The sequence below is a fragment of the Dreissena polymorpha genome, chromosome 2 (assembly GCF_020536995.1).
Source record: "Dreissena polymorpha isolate Duluth1 chromosome 2, UMN_Dpol_1.0, whole genome shotgun sequence".
Lineage (NCBI taxonomy): Eukaryota > Metazoa > Mollusca > Bivalvia > Myida > Dreissenidae > Dreissena > Dreissena polymorpha.
The window spans coordinates 18,986,547-19,006,970 of record NC_068356.1 but is presented as its reverse complement, the minus strand read 5'-3'; the positions used below and the strand labels follow the sequence as shown (position 1 = coordinate 19,006,970).

At 36.1% G+C, this 20,424-nt stretch overlaps 1 protein-coding gene and 1 long non-coding RNA gene across 3 annotated transcripts in view; both read right to left on the bottom strand.

The window, feature by feature from the left end:
* Positions 1 to 1,945: 1,945 nt before the first annotated feature.
* The window catches only part of LOC127866114 (uncharacterized), a 136,501-nt gene continuing 118,022 nt past the window's right edge, over positions 1,946 to 20,424 (bottom strand). The window contains exon 3 of one of the 2 annotated variants that reach the window (XR_008042853.1): positions 1,946 to 2,333. This is a non-coding gene — a long non-coding RNA (uncharacterized LOC127866114). The remainder of the gene's footprint in view (positions 2,334 to 20,424) is intronic. The other variant, XR_008042854.1, reaches the window with a different exon arrangement.
* LOC127866110 (uncharacterized) lies at positions 9,494 to 20,321 on the bottom strand. Its single transcript, XM_052406519.1, has 4 exons — positions 20,140 to 20,321; positions 15,287 to 15,355; positions 11,180 to 11,263; positions 9,494 to 9,786 (listed from the first exon to the last, which is right to left on the bottom strand). The coding sequence occupies exons 1-4, from the start codon at positions 20,237 to 20,239 to the stop codon at positions 9,737 to 9,739; spliced, it is 303 nt and encodes a 100-aa protein (XP_052262479.1). The 5' UTR covers positions 20,240 to 20,321; the 3' UTR covers positions 9,494 to 9,736.

The following is a 20,424-nucleotide window of genomic DNA, read 5'->3' as shown; positions in this document are numbered from 1 at the left end:
AATTTATCGGTGTATTTGAAGATAATTTAGAGTTTACTGTAATGTCCTGATATTTTAATTGTGTTATTTGTATTTCATATTTACGCTAAATGACCTCTTAAAAGGTATATACGCGCATGTAGGCTAATGAGACTGAATAATGTTCACGGGAAGACCATATACCCGGGCCTCTAGCTTTTTACTTAACAATCATGTTTATTCAGCTAATATTAAGTAGTCTTAAACATTAATACCTTAATTCGAAATTTAAAGCTTACCTCGATAATTTTAAAAACAGCGGCAATCCAAAATATCCGAATGAAAAGATTGAACAGCTTTCTTTGACAACTTGCATGTGTCTCATAAATCAGAGTAAAATATAAGATCATATAATGGTTTAATTAAACATTAACACCACATGTTAAATACTACATGTATTTGCAACTGTATGATGTTTACTAATTGATTGAAAATAAAATGTTGTGCAAACAATACATGTTTAAACAGCCGTGTCCAGTATGAATAACACAAAGGGGTTATTTTTCAAACTGGACCAATATCCTCAAATATATTTACGACAGCGATCTTTGGTCATATTTAAGTTAAACATATGACATCTAAACTAGTTACCAGTTTACGAAAGGAATAAACACACCCCTCACCCCCACACACACTTCACCATAAGATGACAAATCTATGGTGGAGAAGAGGTGACATTCACTCCTCTTATTTTTAAATTGCACTCCTCTTTTTTCTATGTCATGGCCACGAGTTAGCTAAGTCGGGATCTGGAGATCTCGAGGTGACATTCACTCCTCTGTTTTTTTTTAAATTGCACTCCTCTTTTTTCTATCTCGTGGCCAAGAGTTAGCTAAGTCGGGATCTCGAGATAGCTATGTCGTGGCCACAAGATAGAAAAAAGAGGAGTGCAAAACTAAATAAAAGAGGAGAGCAATTAAAAAAAGAGTGGTGCAGTAAATAAAGAAAGGGTGCATTAAACAAAAGAGGATATAATTTCGAGATCTCGAGATCCCGACTTAGCTAACTCGTGGCCACGAGTTAGTCAGCCAATCAAATACTATCTTGTTCCCTCAAATTAATCAACCAATGAAAACGTCCCAAAAACAAGGCTACTATTACTACTGCTGCTGTTGTTGTTCCTGCTGCAGCAACTACTACTACTACTACTACTACTACTACTACTACTACTACTTCTACTACTACTACTACTACTACCACTACCACTACCACTACCACTACTACTACTACTACTACTACTACTATTACTACTACTACTTCTACTACTACTACTACTACTACTACTACTACTACTACTACTACTACTACTTCTACCACTAGTCTACTACTATTACATCTACCTGTGCACACTGATTAGCCTGTTTATACTTCACCACTGGTAAACTGCAGACAGAGTGTGTGTATGCAATCAATAGTGTTTAACAGCTTGTTCGATGACATTGGCCAGTTTGCCATTGAAATATGTTCATTCAGGGAAAACAGGGCTTAATGCATGTCAAAAAAGTGGTGGCTCAGATTAGCTTGTGCACACTGATAAGCCTGTGCAGTGCACACAAGCTAATCAAGGACGACACGTTATGATTGTATAATGTTTTTCGTTTTCGGATGACAATAAATGCATAAGCCCTGTTTTCCCAAAATGAAGCTTAAATCATCTTTGCTATTAATGATTTGAAAAAAAAGATAAAAGTGATAATAACTTCAAAGTAACCTTGCTATCAAGGCAAATAAACAAAATCACTTTTAAATCAATTAAACAACCAATGAGTTCTAAATGTTTACCTTGTGGCATTTTGAGTAAATATCTAAAAGGAACCTTTTCACAGCTTGTCTTTAAATGCTTAATATTGATAAATGTACACGTTGGATCTTAAAAGCTCCATACAAAAAAAACAAGAAAAAAATTAAAGAAACAAAACAAGATGTGTTTGTGAAACACAATGTCCCCCTATATGATGTTTGACCTTGAAGGATGACCTTGACCCCTATATGATGTTTGACCTTGAAGATTGACCTTGACCTTGACCCTTCACCACTCAAAATGTGCAGCTCCATGAGATACACATGCATTTCAAATATAAAATTGCTAGCTTCAATATTGCAGAAGTGACATTACATGAGCAATTTTGACCCATATATTTGACCTTGAAGGATGACCTTGACCTTTCACCACTCAAAATGTGCAGCTCCATGAGATACACATGCATGCCAAATATCAAGTTACTATCTTCAATATTGCAAAAGTATTCATAAAATAAGCGATTTGGGCCACATATATTTGACCTCTGACCTTTAAGGATGACCTTGACCTTGACCTTTCACCACTCAAAATGTGCAGCTCCATGAGATACACATGCATGCCAAATATCAAGTTGCTATCTTCAATATTGCAAAAGTACTCATAAAATGAGCGATTTTGGCCGCATATATTTGACATCTGACCTTGAAGGATGACCTTGACCTTGACCTTTCACCACTCAAAATGTGCAGCTCCATGAGATACACATGCATGCCAAATATCAAGTTGCTATCTTGAATATTGAAATACTGCAAAAGTGTACATTAAATGACGGATTTTGACCCATATATTTGACCTTTGACCTTGAAGGATGACCTTGACCTTTCACCACTCAAAATGTGCAGCTCCATGAGATACATATGCATGCCAAATATCAAGTTGCTATCTTGAATATTGCAAAAGTAATTGCAAATGTTAAAGTTGGCGCAAACCAACCAACCAACCAACCAACCAACCAACAGACCAACAGACCAACAGACCAACCAACAGACAGGGCAAACACAATATGTCCCCCACTACTATAGTGGGGGACATAAAAAGTTACCCTCAACTAGGCTCAAACTACTGACCCCTGAAATAAAAGTCTTGTTTAGAACACTTGGCCATCCGTGCTCATATAATGAGAGATGTATTTTATACTTTATAGTATAGCATCGTCGGATACCCACGTTTGACCCATTCCGCTACTTATCATTTATCGCTGGAGAGTAACAGAATGTATTAGTCGTAGGCATCCGACGATGACTTTATACAAGCAATCCTCGTAGTATGAAAAAATATAACAACAACAGAACTCTTCAAATTATTAAATCGTTTAAATTTGTCAATTTACCAAAACATGAATTGTTCCCTTTAATGTCTTCAGACTTGCAAATTGAATGAGTTCAATACACTGTCAGATCTTACATAATGAATAACTTACAGGTTTAGTGGTTGCCTGTTAGCCTGGGGCCAGTAGATTTAAGCCTAGGAAACTCACTTTCAAAAGTTGGTTACATTTGGGCTAAACAGCAGGACAACTAGCTTTTTTAAAGCTTTAAACAACTCAATTAAACATAGAATACAAATAGGCGACTGTGAATCAATTAGGCCTAGTAAATGATTCAATTCCGGCTCACAACAACACATGACGCATTAAAAGCCTGCCATGTCGGCAAAATTGTGCTCAATAATTTAAAGAAAATAAATAAAGTATTAAATACACATAACACAACATGTGCATGATTTTAGGCTTGTTATTCTTTAGCAAGGCAACCAAAATTCTAAAGATATTGCCAGTGCAGCAACCAATTGCGACAAAAAGAGACAAATTGTTGTGACATGTATTTTGTCTTAGTTAACTCTATAACATAAATATTAGGATAAACAGTGCACACACATCTCGACCTGTTCGTTAAGACACAATCTTTTTAAATTTGAATGGGTTGTGTTCATTTCAAACTTGCGATATAAAAAGCTATAATATAATTTTGAAAACTGAGTTGCGTCTAAGATTATGCAATAGCGAACAACTTCAGTGCCTTCAGCGCTTTAATTACATTAAGAGAACTCAGGTCAATTTAACAGGTACGACTTTGCCCAATAACGAGGGGCATACATTTTAACAAACAAATCTTGTTTAAATTGAGATGCTATGATGTTATTCGGATTTCTCTGTTTTACTTTTGACTGTTATTAAAAATGGAACAATAGTGTAATAATCGTCCCGACTGTAAAATATTTCAAATTTTGGGATGTATGTACGTGATAGTTCAAATTAAGCGTAAGTTTTACCCTTAACGTTAAGTTTTGAGCACTGCTAAGTGAAATGTAAACTAAATGAACGTATAAGTCATCCTGCAAATGTTGTTTGACAATGTTATTTTTTATATGACATATTTAATTTTCGAATGCTAATATAAACTACTGCAGACAAACAGTATTCCGATGATTAACATCGCCAAATCATTCAGCATCAATTCGGTTTGTTTTAAATTATTAGTATGATAATAATTCGATCGATGATTGACTTTGTTGCCGATAAGTGTATCAATTAAGATTGCGTGCACGAAACAGTGCGTCCATTTTATGTATCATTTACGGTATGTTATGCTTTCCTGCGGTTTACAGAGAAATATCAGTGAATGATATGGACCTTTTCACAGATTTTGGCATGTATTGAAGTTTGTCATAAAATGCTTTCTAGTGATATATGTAAACATTGGATCTAAAAAACTCCACAAGAATAAAATTAAAGAATGAAAAACGTAACCCTCAACTGAACTCGAACCACTGACTCCTGGAGTAAAAGTCTAACGCTGAGATCAGTCTGCAGTCTGTGTTCACACAATGAGTGATGTACTTAATACTTTATATAAGCCATCCTCACAGTGCCACAAAATAAAACGAGAACAACAACTAGAACTCTGCAAATTATTCAATCGTTTCGCGTTGCAACGCTGTATAATTCTCAGGTTTTTAAATCGTCATAAGATGCTTATTGTGTATATTTCAAAGCATGGTAAAGGTTCAGTATTAATGTTTCCTCACAACTATCAGAACTACAACGAAAATTTGCGAATCCGATACAATTTTTTTTGTATTTTGTCAATTTACAAAAATGTGAAAAGTTTCTTTTAATGCTTGCTAACTATAACAGTATTCAACAGCAAATTAAGCATTTCTGAGTCACACAAAATGGTGTGTTACATCTGTTAACAAGAGTGCCAAACTGTCACAAGATACGCCCGTTTGAAGGTTTTGGACAACTTGATAACTTTACCATGACCCATATTTGAACTTGACCTACATATCATCAAGACACAACTTCTTACCAAATTTGGAGAAGATCAGATGAAAACTACTTCAATTAGAGAGCGGACACTATGCAAAATGCTTGAAATGCACTAAGTGACCTCGTGATCTAGTTTTTGGCCCGGCATGACCCATATTTGAACTTGAACTAGATATTGTCTAGACACAACTTCTGAGGAAATTTTGTGAAGATTGGATGAAAACTACTTCAATTAGAGAGCGGACACCATGCAAAATGCTTGAAATGCACTAAGTGACCCTGTGACCTAGTTTTTGACCCTGCATGACCCATATTCGAAATTGACCTAGATATTGTCTAGATACAACTTCTGACCAAGTTTGGTGATTATTGGATGAAAACTACTTCTATTACAGAGTGGACACCATGCTAAATGCTTGAGATGCACCAAGTGACCCCGTGATCTAGTTTTTGACCCGGCATGACCCATATTCGAACTTGACCTAGATATTGTCCAGATACAACTTCTGACCAAGTTTGGTGAATATCTGATAAAAACTACTTCAATTAGAGAGCAAAAAACAAGCTAAATGCTTGAAATCCACTAAGTGACCCTGTGACCTAGTTTTTTACCCGGCATAACCCATATTCGAACTTGACCTAGATATTGTCTAGATAAAACTTCTGACCAAGTTTGGTGAAGATCGGATGAAAACTATTTCAATTAGAGAGAGGAAACTGCTGTGGACGCCGCCTGTCTGCCGCCAAGGTGAACCTACAATATGTCCCGTTTTTTTTTCAAAAGGGCGTATAAAAAGTGTTTGGTATTTGCCAACAGAAGTGCAATTGTCATTTAAAAAACTTCAGCTAAAGAAATGTCCATGAAATTATGAAAATGTGACATCTTACTTAAAATTTGAATTCCCTCAAATAGGTCAGTAAACTAGAAGTTTAACATGATATTGCATTTACTGACATATTGATCTTTTAAATCAAATATGGAACACTATCTTGGTTGAACGAAACATAAATGCAAACAAGCAGAATTCTCCTCGCGTGTTGCTGTTGTTGATCTTTGCTATGGAAGTGCCGCAAAAAGATGCAAGCCTCCTACCCCACGTGCTAAAGCGTCCAATCGTCACATATGAATTATTTTATTGTCTTAATGTAGTCAAATGATCACATGTACAATGTTATGACAAAAAGCTTTACAGGTGAATAGGCTAATGCACGGCGGTTAATCACGCGCGCAACCTCTTTTTTAGATGCATTAATAAATGAGCCAATGCTACTTCCGAGGTTGCGCTCAGACCCTGATGTTTTAGGTTTAATATGTTTTTCAACACATTTCGCATTATTTTTAAAAATCAGCCAATGCAGTGCGATTCAGCGATTATACATTCATGCAAAGATGTACAGAAACATACAATCACAACCCATTTAGAAACGTGAGAACCTTGATAAGTTGTGGCATGGTGGAGTTTTATAAAGAATCAAACCATTGCATACAACATACATTAGATGCTGCACGCATGGGTTAAGATTTTTTGTTTCTGTACATTCTTTGATGAATTAATCTTCGCTGATTCACACTACATTGCTCGCTGTTGAAACAAGAAGGCCTGAAAGGTCCAAAGAATAAACAAGAAGGCCTGAAAGGTCCAAAGAATAAACAAGAGGGCCTGAAAGGTCCAAAGAATAAACAAGAAGGCCTGAAAGGTCCAAAGAATAAACAAGAAGGCCTGAAAGGTCCAAAGAATAAACAAGAAGGCCTGAAAGGTCCAAAGAATAAACAAGAAGGCCTGAAAGGTCCTAAGAATAAACAAGAAGGCCTGAAAGGTCCAAAGAATAAACAAGAAGGCCTGAAAGGTCCAAAGAATAAACAAGAAGGCCTGAAAGGTCCAAAGAATAAACAAGAAGGCCTGAAAGGTCCAAAGAATAAACAAGAAGGCCTGAAAGGTCCAAAGAATAAACAAGAAGGCCTGAAAGGTCCAAAGAATAAACAAGAAGGCCTGAAAGGTCCAGAGAATAAACAAGAAGGCCTGAAAGGTCCAAAGAATAAACAAGAAGGCCTGAAAGGTCCAAAGAATAAACAAGAAGGCCTGAAAGGTCCAAAGTCGCTCACCTGAGATTCAAAGGACCTGACCTGTTCTGTGCAGCCTAAAATGTCATTTGAACAAATGTTCAAACCAACTTTTATGAATAGTGAACACCCTGGCGGCCACGTTTTTCAACAGACCGTAAACATTTTCGTACACATCCAAAATATCATTAAAACAAATATTCTGACCTTGTTTTTTGAAGAATGAAGACTGGACAATAAATGCTACATAAAGAGTGTAAACAAGATTTTACAATAACCATATAAGGAAAAAATATCCTGCCCCCTGATGGCAATGTTTTTCAACTAACATTTTTCGTCCAAGATATAATTGGGACAATTCTTGTAACCAAGTTTCATGAAGATCAGACAATAAATTTGGCCTCAAGTGTTAACAAGGTTTTACTATAGTCATATAGCGATATTAGGAAAAATGCACCGCCTCCTGGTGCCCATGTCTTTCACCCAACCCGAACTATTTGTCAACTCATCTAAGATACCATTTGGACAAATCTTCTGACCAAGTTTCATGATCATCAGAAATAAATGTGGCCTCTAGAGTGTAAACAAGGTTTTGCTAAAGCCATATAAGAGAAAAAATGCCCCGCCCCCTGGTGGCCATGTTTTTCAATCAACCCAAACCATTTTCAAACTTGTCAAAGATATAATTAGGATGAATCTTCTGACCAAGTTTCATGATGATCGAACAATAAATGACATATCAGGAAAAATGCCCCGCCCCCTGGTTGCCATGTTTTTCAAACAATTTAAACCATTTTCAAACTTGTTCAAGATATCATTGGGACAAATTTTCAGACCAAGTTTCATGATGACCAGAAAATAAATGTGGCCTCTAGAGTGTTAACAGGGTTTTACTATAGCCATATAAGGAAAAATGACCCGCTCCCTAGCGGCCATGTTTTTCAAACAACCGGCATCATTTTTTAACTCGTCCAAGATATTGTTAGGATGAATCTTCTGACTAAGTTTAGACAATAAATTAGGCCCCTATAGCGTTAAAGCAAGATGATATGATTTTGTCAAATTTATTAATTTTTATAAAATGTATAAAAAACTTATTAAACATATATTTCAATATTCTGAAATCAAAAATGTCTGCACAGTCGAATTCGCCAGCATGTAAATCATGCATGTACGATGTGAATCTAAATTTAGTTTAACAGTTAATTTTAAATTCCTGCAACGATATCTATTCATACGACACGGGAACACTAGCTAAACAGACGAATGCTTCGGTTATTGTAGGAAAATATGTACGAAATATCTTCGTCACGATCGCCTCAGGCGCTTATTTGTCTTTGCTGCATTTTATGAAATTCGTCGTCAGTGTATATTTTTTCATGCCTTTTTAGTGTCATTGTAACATATTTAATCAATATATTACAATTTAACACATATACAAAATCGTATAATCTCGCTTTAACAAGATTTTACTATAGCCATATAGACCCTTATAAGGAAAAAAGCCCTGCCCCTTGGCAGCCATGTTTTCAAGCAAACGCAACCATTTTTTAACTCATCCAAGATATCTTTGAGACCAATCTTCTGACCAAATTTCATGAAGATTTGAAAATAAATGTGGCCTCTAGAGTGTTAACAAGGTTTTACTATAGCCATATCAGGCAAAATGCCCCGCCCCCTGGTGGCCATGTTTTTATAACCAACTGGCATTATTTTAAAACTTGTCCAAGAAATTTTTGGGATGAATCTTCTGACCAGGTTTCATGAAGATCGGACTATAAATGTGGCCTCTAGAGTGTTAACAAGATTTTACTATAGCCATATATAGCCAAATAAGGAAAAATGCCCCGCCCCTTTGCAGCCATGTTTTTCAAGCAAACGTAACCATTTTTGAACTCATCCAAGATATTATTGAGACCAATCTTCTGACCAAATTTCATGAAGATTGGACTATAAATGTGGCCTTGAGAGTGTTAACAAGGCAAATGTTGACGCTGCATGACGCACGACGGACAAAAGGCGATCACAAAAGCTCACCATGAGCACATTGTGCTCAGGTGAGCTAAAAACAACAACAGGCAACTATCAGAAGGTTTGTGTTTACTGACCTAAAAGAAAGAAGAAGGTATATGTAAAGATACTATAACTACCGGTAAATGCAAGTCTGTACCAACCGTTAGATGCATTTTTTTAATGGTTGGAAATAGTCCCCCCCCCCTCCAAAAAGTAATAAAAAAATAAATAAATTGATTTATGTTCCAATACCTGTACCTGTCATAAACATTTCGATATCAGTATTTAACCATTTATGTAAATATAAATACCACTCCAGGACAAAATGTATGTACAATTCATTTATTTTAAAACAGCACATCCATTCCAAACCAATACCCCACAAACTTCACCTTACCTAGTTTTAAATTTATTATTCAATTATTTAATTATCAATATCCCTCTATTAACAGTATACAAACTCTTCTTTAATGGCAAAACATATTTCAAAATGCAGAAAACAATGGTAAATTTCAACAATCCCTATCAATTCAATCGTCTATGATGGGCACCACATGATACAAGTTCTTGTTTAAGTGAAGCAGTCCTTTGTAGGATCACTCACATCAGCACTTCTTTTCACTGAAATTAAATAGAAAGACCATATGTAAATTTAATATGAATCATGCTCAAACAGAAAGTAATACACTTGAATATATCCATGTTTATTTTATGCTTTCAGGTGATTTATAGAGAAATATCAGTGAATTAAAACTGATAACAGTGAAAAATAACAGTGAAGATTTTCTATAATTGTCATTGTTTCACTGTGAAATGACTTAAATTTTGTAAGGAAATGCTGTCATTATTCCAGCGAAATTCTCCACTTAAACTCTTTTACAATGTAAATGAATGGTGAAAAAAAGAATAAAATAAAAAGAAAATTTGTTGAATTTGGTGGAATATCGATTTTAATTATCTTGTGAAAATATTATTTTTTATGATCACTTGTGAATTAAAATTGAATCCAACAAATATCCCCTAATTTTTTTTTAAATTACTAACATTTTATTATTTACTGATGCAACTTTTGTTTGTTTGAACATTTGATCAAACATCTATGTCCATATTACAAGAACACATCCTATGTAGTAAGAGGGAAACAAGGACTGACATTTTGGGGGAAATTTAGAATCTGATTATCTACCAAAAACATTACTGAATGACAAGAAAAGTTTTAGAAATCATGTTGGTCATTATTTAGGAGGTGACATAATGATGACTTCAATTTAAGCTGGGTTCTTTTATTGCCTGTACTTATTCAGATAGATGCCTTACTGTTACTGGCCTGACAAACAACCAACACGTGAAATACAAATTACATAATAATTTGTCTGCCTTCTTCAGGTCTTACTTTAATGGTGCATTAAACAGACTATAAATGTCTGTTCTGTGACACACTTCTGTTATTGACCAGACACTCAATTTCCTAGACACAGTTTTTAATCAATGCTTGAGTTGACCTTTCAGAGATTTCGATCAATTAACTGTCGATCTCTAGACAAACAACCCCCAGGCTTGACTTTACATTTCTACAAATTAATTATAAGGTGCTACCAATCCATATGCAGCATTCAAAACTGTTTCGACCATAATGATCCACAAGCCGTCAAAGATACCATGAATCCATATTGTTTGAAGTGATATATATTTACATTACAAAAAGGTTAAACTAATCTCTGCACTAACATAGTGTTTATGATCAAACTTCAAGCAGAATATCATGAACAACATTCTATTCATAAAAATTTCATTTTATTTCCTGATCTGATTGGGTCCCTTTACAAGACTTTGGGGTCATACACATACACTTCAGTTTTGTTAATTATTGAATGAAGATTGAAATCTCCATCAAATCCAGAGACCCATATTTGATGAATGTAAGAGGATGAATGTAAGTGGATGCAGGAAGTCCATCTTTAATATACCAAACACAGACTGCACATCACATGCTCTGGATAAACTGCAAACTTACCTGTGTATTTCTTTTGGTAGACCCTTAAATAGTCAGGATCACTGTTCAGCTCCTTCCGGTAGTTAACGATGGCATAGCCAGTTACTGAAATACACATTTACAATGTACTACTAGTATGTAAATCATTAATTAGACTGGGATATCAATCAGTTCAATGCTTTTACTATTCCTCATTAGCTATCAGAAAGCATAATTATTCAAGGCGTATTTCAATGCATTGAAATAATACTGCATGATTTGTTTGCCTGTCAAAAGACACAAGAGACAGTTGCCATATTACAACAAGAGGGCCAAGATGGCCCTAGTTCGCTCACCTGAGAGGAGTCGGTTCATTTAATCTTTACAAAATGTCAAACTTGACCTAGATATTGTCCAGACAAACATCCTGGTCAAGTTTCATTATTATTTCATCTGGGAGTCATGATCAATGTACCTATGAAGTTTCATGATCTTAGGTGTACGCATTCTTGAGTTATCATCCGGTAACCATTTTTCTAAGTTGAGTCACCGTGACCTTGACAACCATTGTGTAAATAGGTTTTTTGGCACTGTGACCTTGACCTTTGACCTAATAATCAATAGGGATCATCTGCCAATCATGATCAATATACCTATGAAGTTTCATGACCCTAGGCATAAGCGTTCTTGAGTAATCATCCAGAAACCATTTTACTATTTCAGGTCAACATGACCTTGACCTTTGACCTAGTGACCTGAAAATCAATAGGGGTCATCTGCAAGTCATGATCATTGTACCTATGAAGTTTCATGATCCTAGGCATAAGCGTTCTTGAGTTATCATCCAGAAACCATTTTACTATTTCAGGTCACCGTGACCTTGACCTTTGACCTAGTGACCTGAAAATCAATAGGGGTCATCTTCGAGTCATGATCAATGTACCTATGAAGTTTCATAATCCTAGGCATAAGCGTTCTTGAGTTACATGTATCATCTGGAAACCATTTTACTATTTCGGGTCACCGTGACCTTGACCTTTGACCTAGTAACCTGAAAATCAATAGGGGTCATCTACGAGTCATGATCAATGTACCTATGAAGTTTCGTGATCCTAGGCCTAATCGTTCTTGAGTTATCATCCGGAAACCATTTTACTGCTTTGAGTCACCGTGACCGTGACCTTTGACCTAGTGACCTGAAAATCAATAGGGGTCATCTGGGGTTCATGATCAATGTATCTATGAAGTTTCATGATCCTAGGCATTAGCGCTCTTGAGTTATTATCCGGAAACCATTTGGTGGACGGACAGACCGACATGAACAAAACAATATATATCCCCTCTTCTTCGAAAGGGGGGGGGGGCATAATAAGAAAACTGCCCCACTCCCAGCAGCCATGTACTTCAACTGACCGGAACCATTTTTTAACTCAACTGTTGTATCAAGGAAACAAATGTTCTGAGAAAATTACATGAAAATCTGGCCAAAAATGTGACTTCTACTGTGTTCACATGTTTTCACTTTATACATATAGAGAAAAATGCCACGCCCACTGGCTGCCATGTTATTTCACCGATCCCGACCATTTTCAAACTCGTCCGAGATATCAATAAAACTAATGTTTTGACCAACTTTCATGATGATTGGCCAAAAATTGTGACTTCTAGAGTGTTTACAAGGTTTCTCTAAAGCCATATGGGGAAAACTGCCACTATATACATAAAGATAAAAATGCCCTGCCCACTAGCTGCCATCTTTTTTCACTGATCTCGTTCATTTTCGAACTCGTTCGAGACATCAATTGAACCAATGTTTTGACCAACTTTCATGATGATTGGGCAAAAATTGTGACTTGTAGAGTGTTTACAACGTTTCTCTATAGCCAAATAAGGAAAACTGCCCCGCCCACTGGCGGCCATGTTTTTCAACGGATCGGAACCACTTTTGAACTCAACCAAGATATCATTAAGACAAACATTTTGACAAAGATACATGAACATTGGGCATGAAATGTGACTTCTACAGTGTTTACAAGGTTTTTCTTTTTTTTACCTAGTGACCTAGTTTTTGACCCGGCACAACCCAGTTTCGAACTCGGCCGAGATTTCATTGGGACAAAGCTTCTGAGAAAGTTTCATGAAGATGGGACAAGAAATGTGGCCTCTAGAGTGTTTATGAGCAATTGTTAACGGACGGACGGACATACAACAAACAAAGACCGGTCACAAAAGCTTACCTGAGCAATCAGGTGAGCTAAAAAATCAATACACTGTGATGCAAGTATTAAACATATTCAGTAATCAAATTATAATGATTTGTATTTACTCTTATTAAAGTTAAGTCCCCTCTTGTGCGCCAAACTAAGGCCATTTCCTGGCATATCTATGATTTCTTAAATGGACACACTCAAGCAAACAAGGGCTGTTTGTAAAACATGCATGCCCCCCATATGGGATGCCAATTGTAGTGGCAGCCATTGTGTGAATACGTTTTTTGTAACTGTGACCTTGACCTTTGACCTAGTGACCTGAAAATCAATAGGGGTCATCTGCAAGTCATGATAAATGTACCTATGAAGTTTCATGATCCTAGGCAGGTTGTTTTTTTGGCCCGATTTTATAGCCGAAATTCGGCTATATTCCCAATCGCAAAAAGTATACTGTTTTCTTAACAAAATTTTCAATTATGTATAAAAAGGGCGCATAATTCTGTCAAAATGCACGCCAGAGTTATCAAATTTTGCCTGCCCAGTCCCCTCATGATAGTAAGTAAGTGTAATATGTTTGAATGCAATAGCTTTGATACTTTATGAGAAAAGTGGACCTAAACACAAAACTTAACCGGACGCCGACGCCAAGGTTATGACAATAGCATAACTTTTTTTCAAATGACCTTGACCTTTGCTCAATGACCTGAAAATCAATAGGGGTCATCTGCGAGTCATCATCAATGTACCTATGAAGTTTCATGATCCTAGGCCTAAGCGTTCTTGAGTTATCATCCGGAAACCATTTTAATATTTCGGGTCACCGTGACCTTGACCTTTGACCTAGTGACCTCAAAATCAATTGGGGTCATCTGCGAGTCATGATCAATGTACCTATGAAGTTTCATGATCCTAGGCCTAAGCATTCTTGAGTTATCATCCGGAAACCATTTTACTATTTCGGGTCACCGTGACCTTTGACCTAGTCACCTCAAAATCAATAGGGGTCATCTGCGAGTCATGATCAATATACCTATGAAGTTTCATGATCCTAGGCCTAAGCGTTCTTGAGTCATAATCCGGAAACCATTTTACTATTTTGGGTCACTGTGACCTTGACCTTTGACCTAGTCACCTCAAAATCAATAGGGGTCATCTGCAAGTCATGATCAATGTACCTATGAAGTTTCATGATCCTAGGCCTTAGCGTTCTGAGTTATCATCCGGAAACCATCTGGTTGACTGACATACATACGGACAAACCGAAATGAGCAAAACAATATACCCCCTCTTCTTCGAAGGGGGGCATAAATATGAAAAAAAAAAAATTTGAAATAAAAATTCATAATTCGAAAAATAATAAAATAAAATCATGTTTTTAAGTGTTTTATGATTATTACAATAACATCTTACACAGTATGTTAATCCCAAATCATTTAGCTTTTCTCTGGAAAATTTCCCAATTCCAAAATTACATTTTCCCCAAACTGACCAGGAAAAAGGCCTGAAAGTCAACCCATCTACTTTTGTATTTCAAATTTGGTACGTCAATAATATGAAATGTTATGTGCATAACCATTCTTTTCCTGCGTAACTGATATGCACATTGCACAATCAATTCAAATAATGGGGTTCCAGTAATTTTATTTTGCATATTTAAGTTAACGCCCCTAATTAAGAGCGCTGATATAGACAAATCAGTAAAATCTATTAAACCTGTCACAGGAAGACAGATTGAAGGACTGATCAAAATGATAGGCATACAAAATGTCTCAAAGGTGTTTGGTTTTTATGAGGTTTCAAAGATAAATGCTTTCAACTTGGAGAAAACCACATGCAGGTATGTACAAGACCACAACATGTAAAACAGTTCTGAACTGTTTGATGTCAAAAATAAACAATTTTGTAGGATCAAAGGAGGTTAAAAAATATGTTTCCTTACACACTGAAACCAATGCCAGAACCACAAAGAAAACCGGCTCATTTTGTACGAAGTTTCTCATGTATCCAACTGAAACAAATTATAAAAAGGATTTCAAATATTATAACATAGTAAGTTGTTATAAAATACATGTGAGAAATTTAAAGTGCTCAGGGATTCAAGAATGAAAAAAGTTGCTATTAAAATATTTAAGGAACATAAAACTAAAGATGAATTATATTTCTGGGTATGAAACTCAACGTAATTACTCTAAGTTTGTGGACACTTGCATATTTTTTTTAAATTTAGATACAAAAAATATTCAAAAACAAGACTATTGCCAAGCAATATATGTCCCCAACCGGCTCCACCATTGTCAGATTTTTTAATATATATTTGTTGCCATAGCAACCAGAATTTTTGACGTTGGAAGAAAATGAAATGACCTGCATAATGTCCATTTTGCCGTCTATCAATGCTTTAAGTTTCATGAAAAAATATGAAGAACTTTTAAAGTTATCGCAGGATCCAGGAAAGTGTGCAGGATCCACCATTTCCAGCAGTATTTCTAGTCTATTTGTTGCCATAGCAACCAGAATTCTTGATGTAAGAACAAAATGAAATGACGTGCATGACCTCCATATTGCCATCTATCAATGTTTCAAGTTTCATGAAAAATATGAAGAACTTTTAAAGTTATTGCAGGATCAAGAAAAGTTTGACAGACTGACCGACAGACAGACTGACTGTCTGACAGACAGAGCGCAAACCATTAGGGCCCTCCGGTTTCACCTGTAGGGGACAATAACAGTTGTCTACAAATTAAAAGACACAAATCTAGGTGTCTGAAAATTATAGTTATATTGAAATAAAAGCAATCAATCAATGTACAATAATTTTCTTGTGATTAAGTATGAGTTTCGATAACATAGAGGCCATTTAACAGAACATTTGACATAAATGTGAACATAATTAATTTAAATAAAATAGCCGACAACTACCCATTTAGCGTTAAAATTCATGGTTTTGTTTTAGTATGTTTACCTTACCTGGGGTACATGTAAGTATACTTAAGAGTACCCGCAGTACATGTAAGTAGTACCCGAGCTGATAATGACCAATCGAGTGTTATTTACCCAATTATGCAAATGTAATGGTCAATTGCCCTCAGGCATGCATCTGCCAGGTTTATTTGTTATTACTTTAATTAAGATGTATATATATCCATGATTTAAGTGTCAAGAGATAAACGATTTTTTTTTTCCGGACGGATTTTGTAGCGCAGAGGTCGCTAATAAATTTTATTTTGGTAGAAAATCGAAAAGCATTTTGTAATATGTGGAAACCTTTTCTCTAACTAAAAAAACTAGTTAATTACCCGCTACAGTGCAACATTCGTTGAGATACGGTCAGTAATAATCTGTGAAATGTACAGCTATTTGATAAAATTTCACGTGGGGTCGGCGTGTATTCGGCTGCCTGAGCTCTGATTGGTTGACGTGTTTACCAAGAAGAATTTGATTGACAGCTGGAAAAATCAATATTGGCCACTCGCTGAGAATTTCATTGAAAACAGTAGCTCTTAGGCGGAGTTAATGGACTGACTGAATGACCGGGCGTCGCTCTACTATAGTACGGTTATTACTCGTCAATTATCGTCGGTTTGCATGATCAAAACTTCCGATCGCAATTTTAAAGATTCGGGACAAACAGAGACGTAGATAACGTCTAAGTCTCTGGGAAAAATAACCGATTTTCTGGCGATTTTAAGCGATGAATTTGATCGACAATCGGTTAATAATGACAACCCTGTCAAAATGTGCAGCTTCATGAGAACGCCACTTTGATTTTTATTTTTTTTTGTTGACCTTTGACCTTGAAGGATGACCTTGACCTTGAACTTCCACCACTCAAAATGTGCAGCTTCATGAGATACACATGCATGCCAAATATCAAGTTTCTATCTTCAACAATGCAAAAGTTATGGCCAACGCTAGTTTTTTTTTCCGGACGGATGGACAGACTGACATACACACATACTGACATACTGACTGACGGACAAATGTCCGAGTTGCTGAAGTTGTACATTTGTTTGTCTGGGCAACTGATTTTTTTCAATTCAGTTGTCTGTGGACAACCAGTCGGCTGGACGAATACAAAACAATACATTGAATTTAAGCCGTAATTAAGTTTTACAAAACCGGATGTTGACACGCGATTACATTGTAAGTGCAATTTGCGGAGCAATCAAGCTAAAATATGGGCAATCTCCTGCGCTCTGATCTCCCTTATTCCATAAGAGACCGGAAGCATGCCGCATTTTCAACATTCGGTCCAACTGTTTGACAGTGTATAGACTGGTTTCTTTATTGCTACAATCAGATGGAAATTAAAGTATCGAACTAAGATAATCAAAACACGGTCTACCTTGTCATTTCAGACAACTTTAAAAATAAAGATAGTATTTTTTTTTTCAAACTTCAACAACGGAGCAGACAACCGACGCTTTGAGCAGTTCACCCCCCCCCCCCCAAAAAAAACCCCTAAACAACAAATGTGTTCGTCAGAAACACAATGCCCCCTATTGCGCCGCTTTGAAATTATTAAAAAAAATTTTGACCTTTGACCTTGAAGGATGACCTTGACCTTGAACTTCCACCACTCAAAATGTGCAGCTTCATGAGAATGCTGCTTTGATTTTTTTATATTTTTTATTATTTTACCTTTGACCTTGAAGGATGACCTTGACCTTGAAGGATGACCTTGACCTTCCACCACTCAAAATGTGCAGCTTCATGATACACCGCTTTGATTTAATTTTTTTGACCTTTGACCTTGAAGGATGACCTTGACCTTGAAGGATGACCTTGAACTTCCACCACTCAAATGTGCATCTTCATGAGAAAGCCGCTTTGAAATTATTATTTTTTACCTTTGTCCTTGAAGGATGACCTTGACCTTGTAGGATGACCTTGACCTTGAACTTCCACCACTCAAAATGTGCAGCTTCATGAGAACGCCACTTTGAATATTTTTTGTTGACCTTTGACCTTGAAGGATGACCTTGACCTTGAACTTCCACCACTCAAAATGTGCAGCTTCATGTGATACACATGCATGCCAAATATCAAGTTGCTTTCTTTAATATTGAAAAAATGATGGCCAATTTTAAAGTTTTCAGACGGACAGACACCATATATTTGACATTTGACCTTGAAGGATGACCTTGACCTTTCACCACTCAAAATGTTCAGCTCCATGAGATACACATGCATGCCAAATATCAAGTTGCTATCTTCAATAGTGAAAAAGTTATTGCCAATGATAAAGTTTTTTTCGGACGGACGGACAGACTGACATACACACATACTGACATACTGACTGACGGACAGTTCAACTGCTATATGCCACCCAACCGGGTGCATAAAAAGACTAGGATACAAAATATGATCTAATCAAATGCACCAGAACTTTTCAAGAAACTTGGCTAAAAGATTTTCCATGGCAACAAGTTGATGATAACAAAATAGCCGATACTAAGTGTGGACTTTACACTGGAATGGACTAGTTTAATTTGTTAACATTACGATGCACTTATGTGTAACACAAGTTTAAATAACACTAGCTTTGCAAGATTAAAGTTTGTGAAAGTCTGTATATATTTTATGATATACTGCTATCATGAAAGTACCATGGAAATACAACAATAACAAAAACAAGCAAATTATACTCATTTTGATTTATTCCACATGATATATTTTACATTAATCAATAAATGCGTTTATAATTTATATAAACATTAACGGACAAGTGTAGTTCAGCAACGGACAGGTTAAATTTCCTAAATGGTTGTCCGTGGGCAAGTATAGTTTTTTAAGATTTCGCCACCCCTGCCACCCTACCGGGGCATTAAAACAGGGCCTAAATCTGTAGAATAGCAAATCAAATATACTGTCAGTCTGAAAATTAAGAGACATTAATCATGGACGAAAACCTGTATGTCCAAAAATTAAGTCATGAAAAATAATCATTTTTTTCTAAAAGAGGGTGTCTGAAAACTTGGAGTGTCATGAACTTAGAGTAATTACGATACATATAGAAGTTCAAAACACATTAAATTATGGGTGCTATAAGAAAAAAAAATCTGTCACAACAATTAAGGCAATGACGAAAAAATATTCCACAATAGCTTTTGTTCCTGGTAAATTATATTCAGCAGATGATAAACTGCAATTCAAAAAGAAGCATATTATTGGTAAAGTGGGTAACATTTAGCAACTTATGCTATAATTCAGCCACTCCTTCAAGTAGTACTAAGCTAGGTCGCAGCACATGAATTTGTGGAGAAACTGAATACCAAAACTTTCATTGAAATACCCTTGCTCAATTTGGGTGACAATCCCCCAAGCAACATAAAGGGTTCATAGATAATCAGTTATTCTTAAGTGCTTTGAGCTTTTATAAGCACATACGACCCGGATGGTGAATAGCAGGGAGATTATTGCAACTACATAGACGGTGGTGTAGTTGATGAGGTGTCGGCCTAGTGATTTGGAGTTTGTTGGTTCTTCTTCTTCATCTTCTTCTTTTATAATAATGGCTATGTTCAATACTGATACATTATGGCCATGCGTGGGGGGTTAAAAAGAAATAGATTGATAGGTTTCCCTACTTGGGGAGCGTTCTCATTATCTCCTCCATAGACACCAAGTACTGGTTCGCCCAGGAAACGGACTCAATAATGTCTATATCTGCTTATAATGCTCGAAAGGGCGCTTGGCAGTATACATAGATAGATAAATCTTGATGAGAAGTATCCGAATTGATTTACCCGAAATCTATGACAGGAGAATAACCTTCAGACGGTACATTACCTCCTTCTTGAAAATTATCTGTCAATTCCTTTGCTGTAACATAAGGTTGACGTGGAAACGTTCTTTTATACTTAAAAAGAAGCCTAGCTGACAACCTCATCTTTACTGTTGATGGAAACAAAATCGACTAAGAGGCTGTTGTTGTTGTTGTCAGTGTTCGATTACTATCGCAACTTAGCAGTTTTATATCAATTGAATCGTTTTTATAGGCAGATAACACATTTTATAAATAATTTGTTTAACTTTTATATACCTTATTAACTTATTCATTTCAGCTGCTTTCAA

What these genes read in the sequence shown, in the direction of transcription:
- LOC127866110 (XM_052406519.1), bottom strand. Translation starts at nt 20,239, where the DNA reads ATGAGGTTGTCAGCTAGGCTTCTTTTTAAGTATAAAAGAACGTTTCCA. An exon ending in AGATAATTTTCAAGAAGGAG is followed by an intron (nt 15,356 to 20,139) that starts GTAATGTACCGT and finishes AATTTGTTTCAG; the next exon opens with TTGGATACATGAGAAACTTC. An exon ending in CTACCAAAAGAAATACACAG is followed by an intron (nt 9,787 to 11,179) that starts GTAAGTTTGCAG and finishes ATTTAATTTCAG; the next exon opens with TGAAAAGAAGTGCTGATGTG.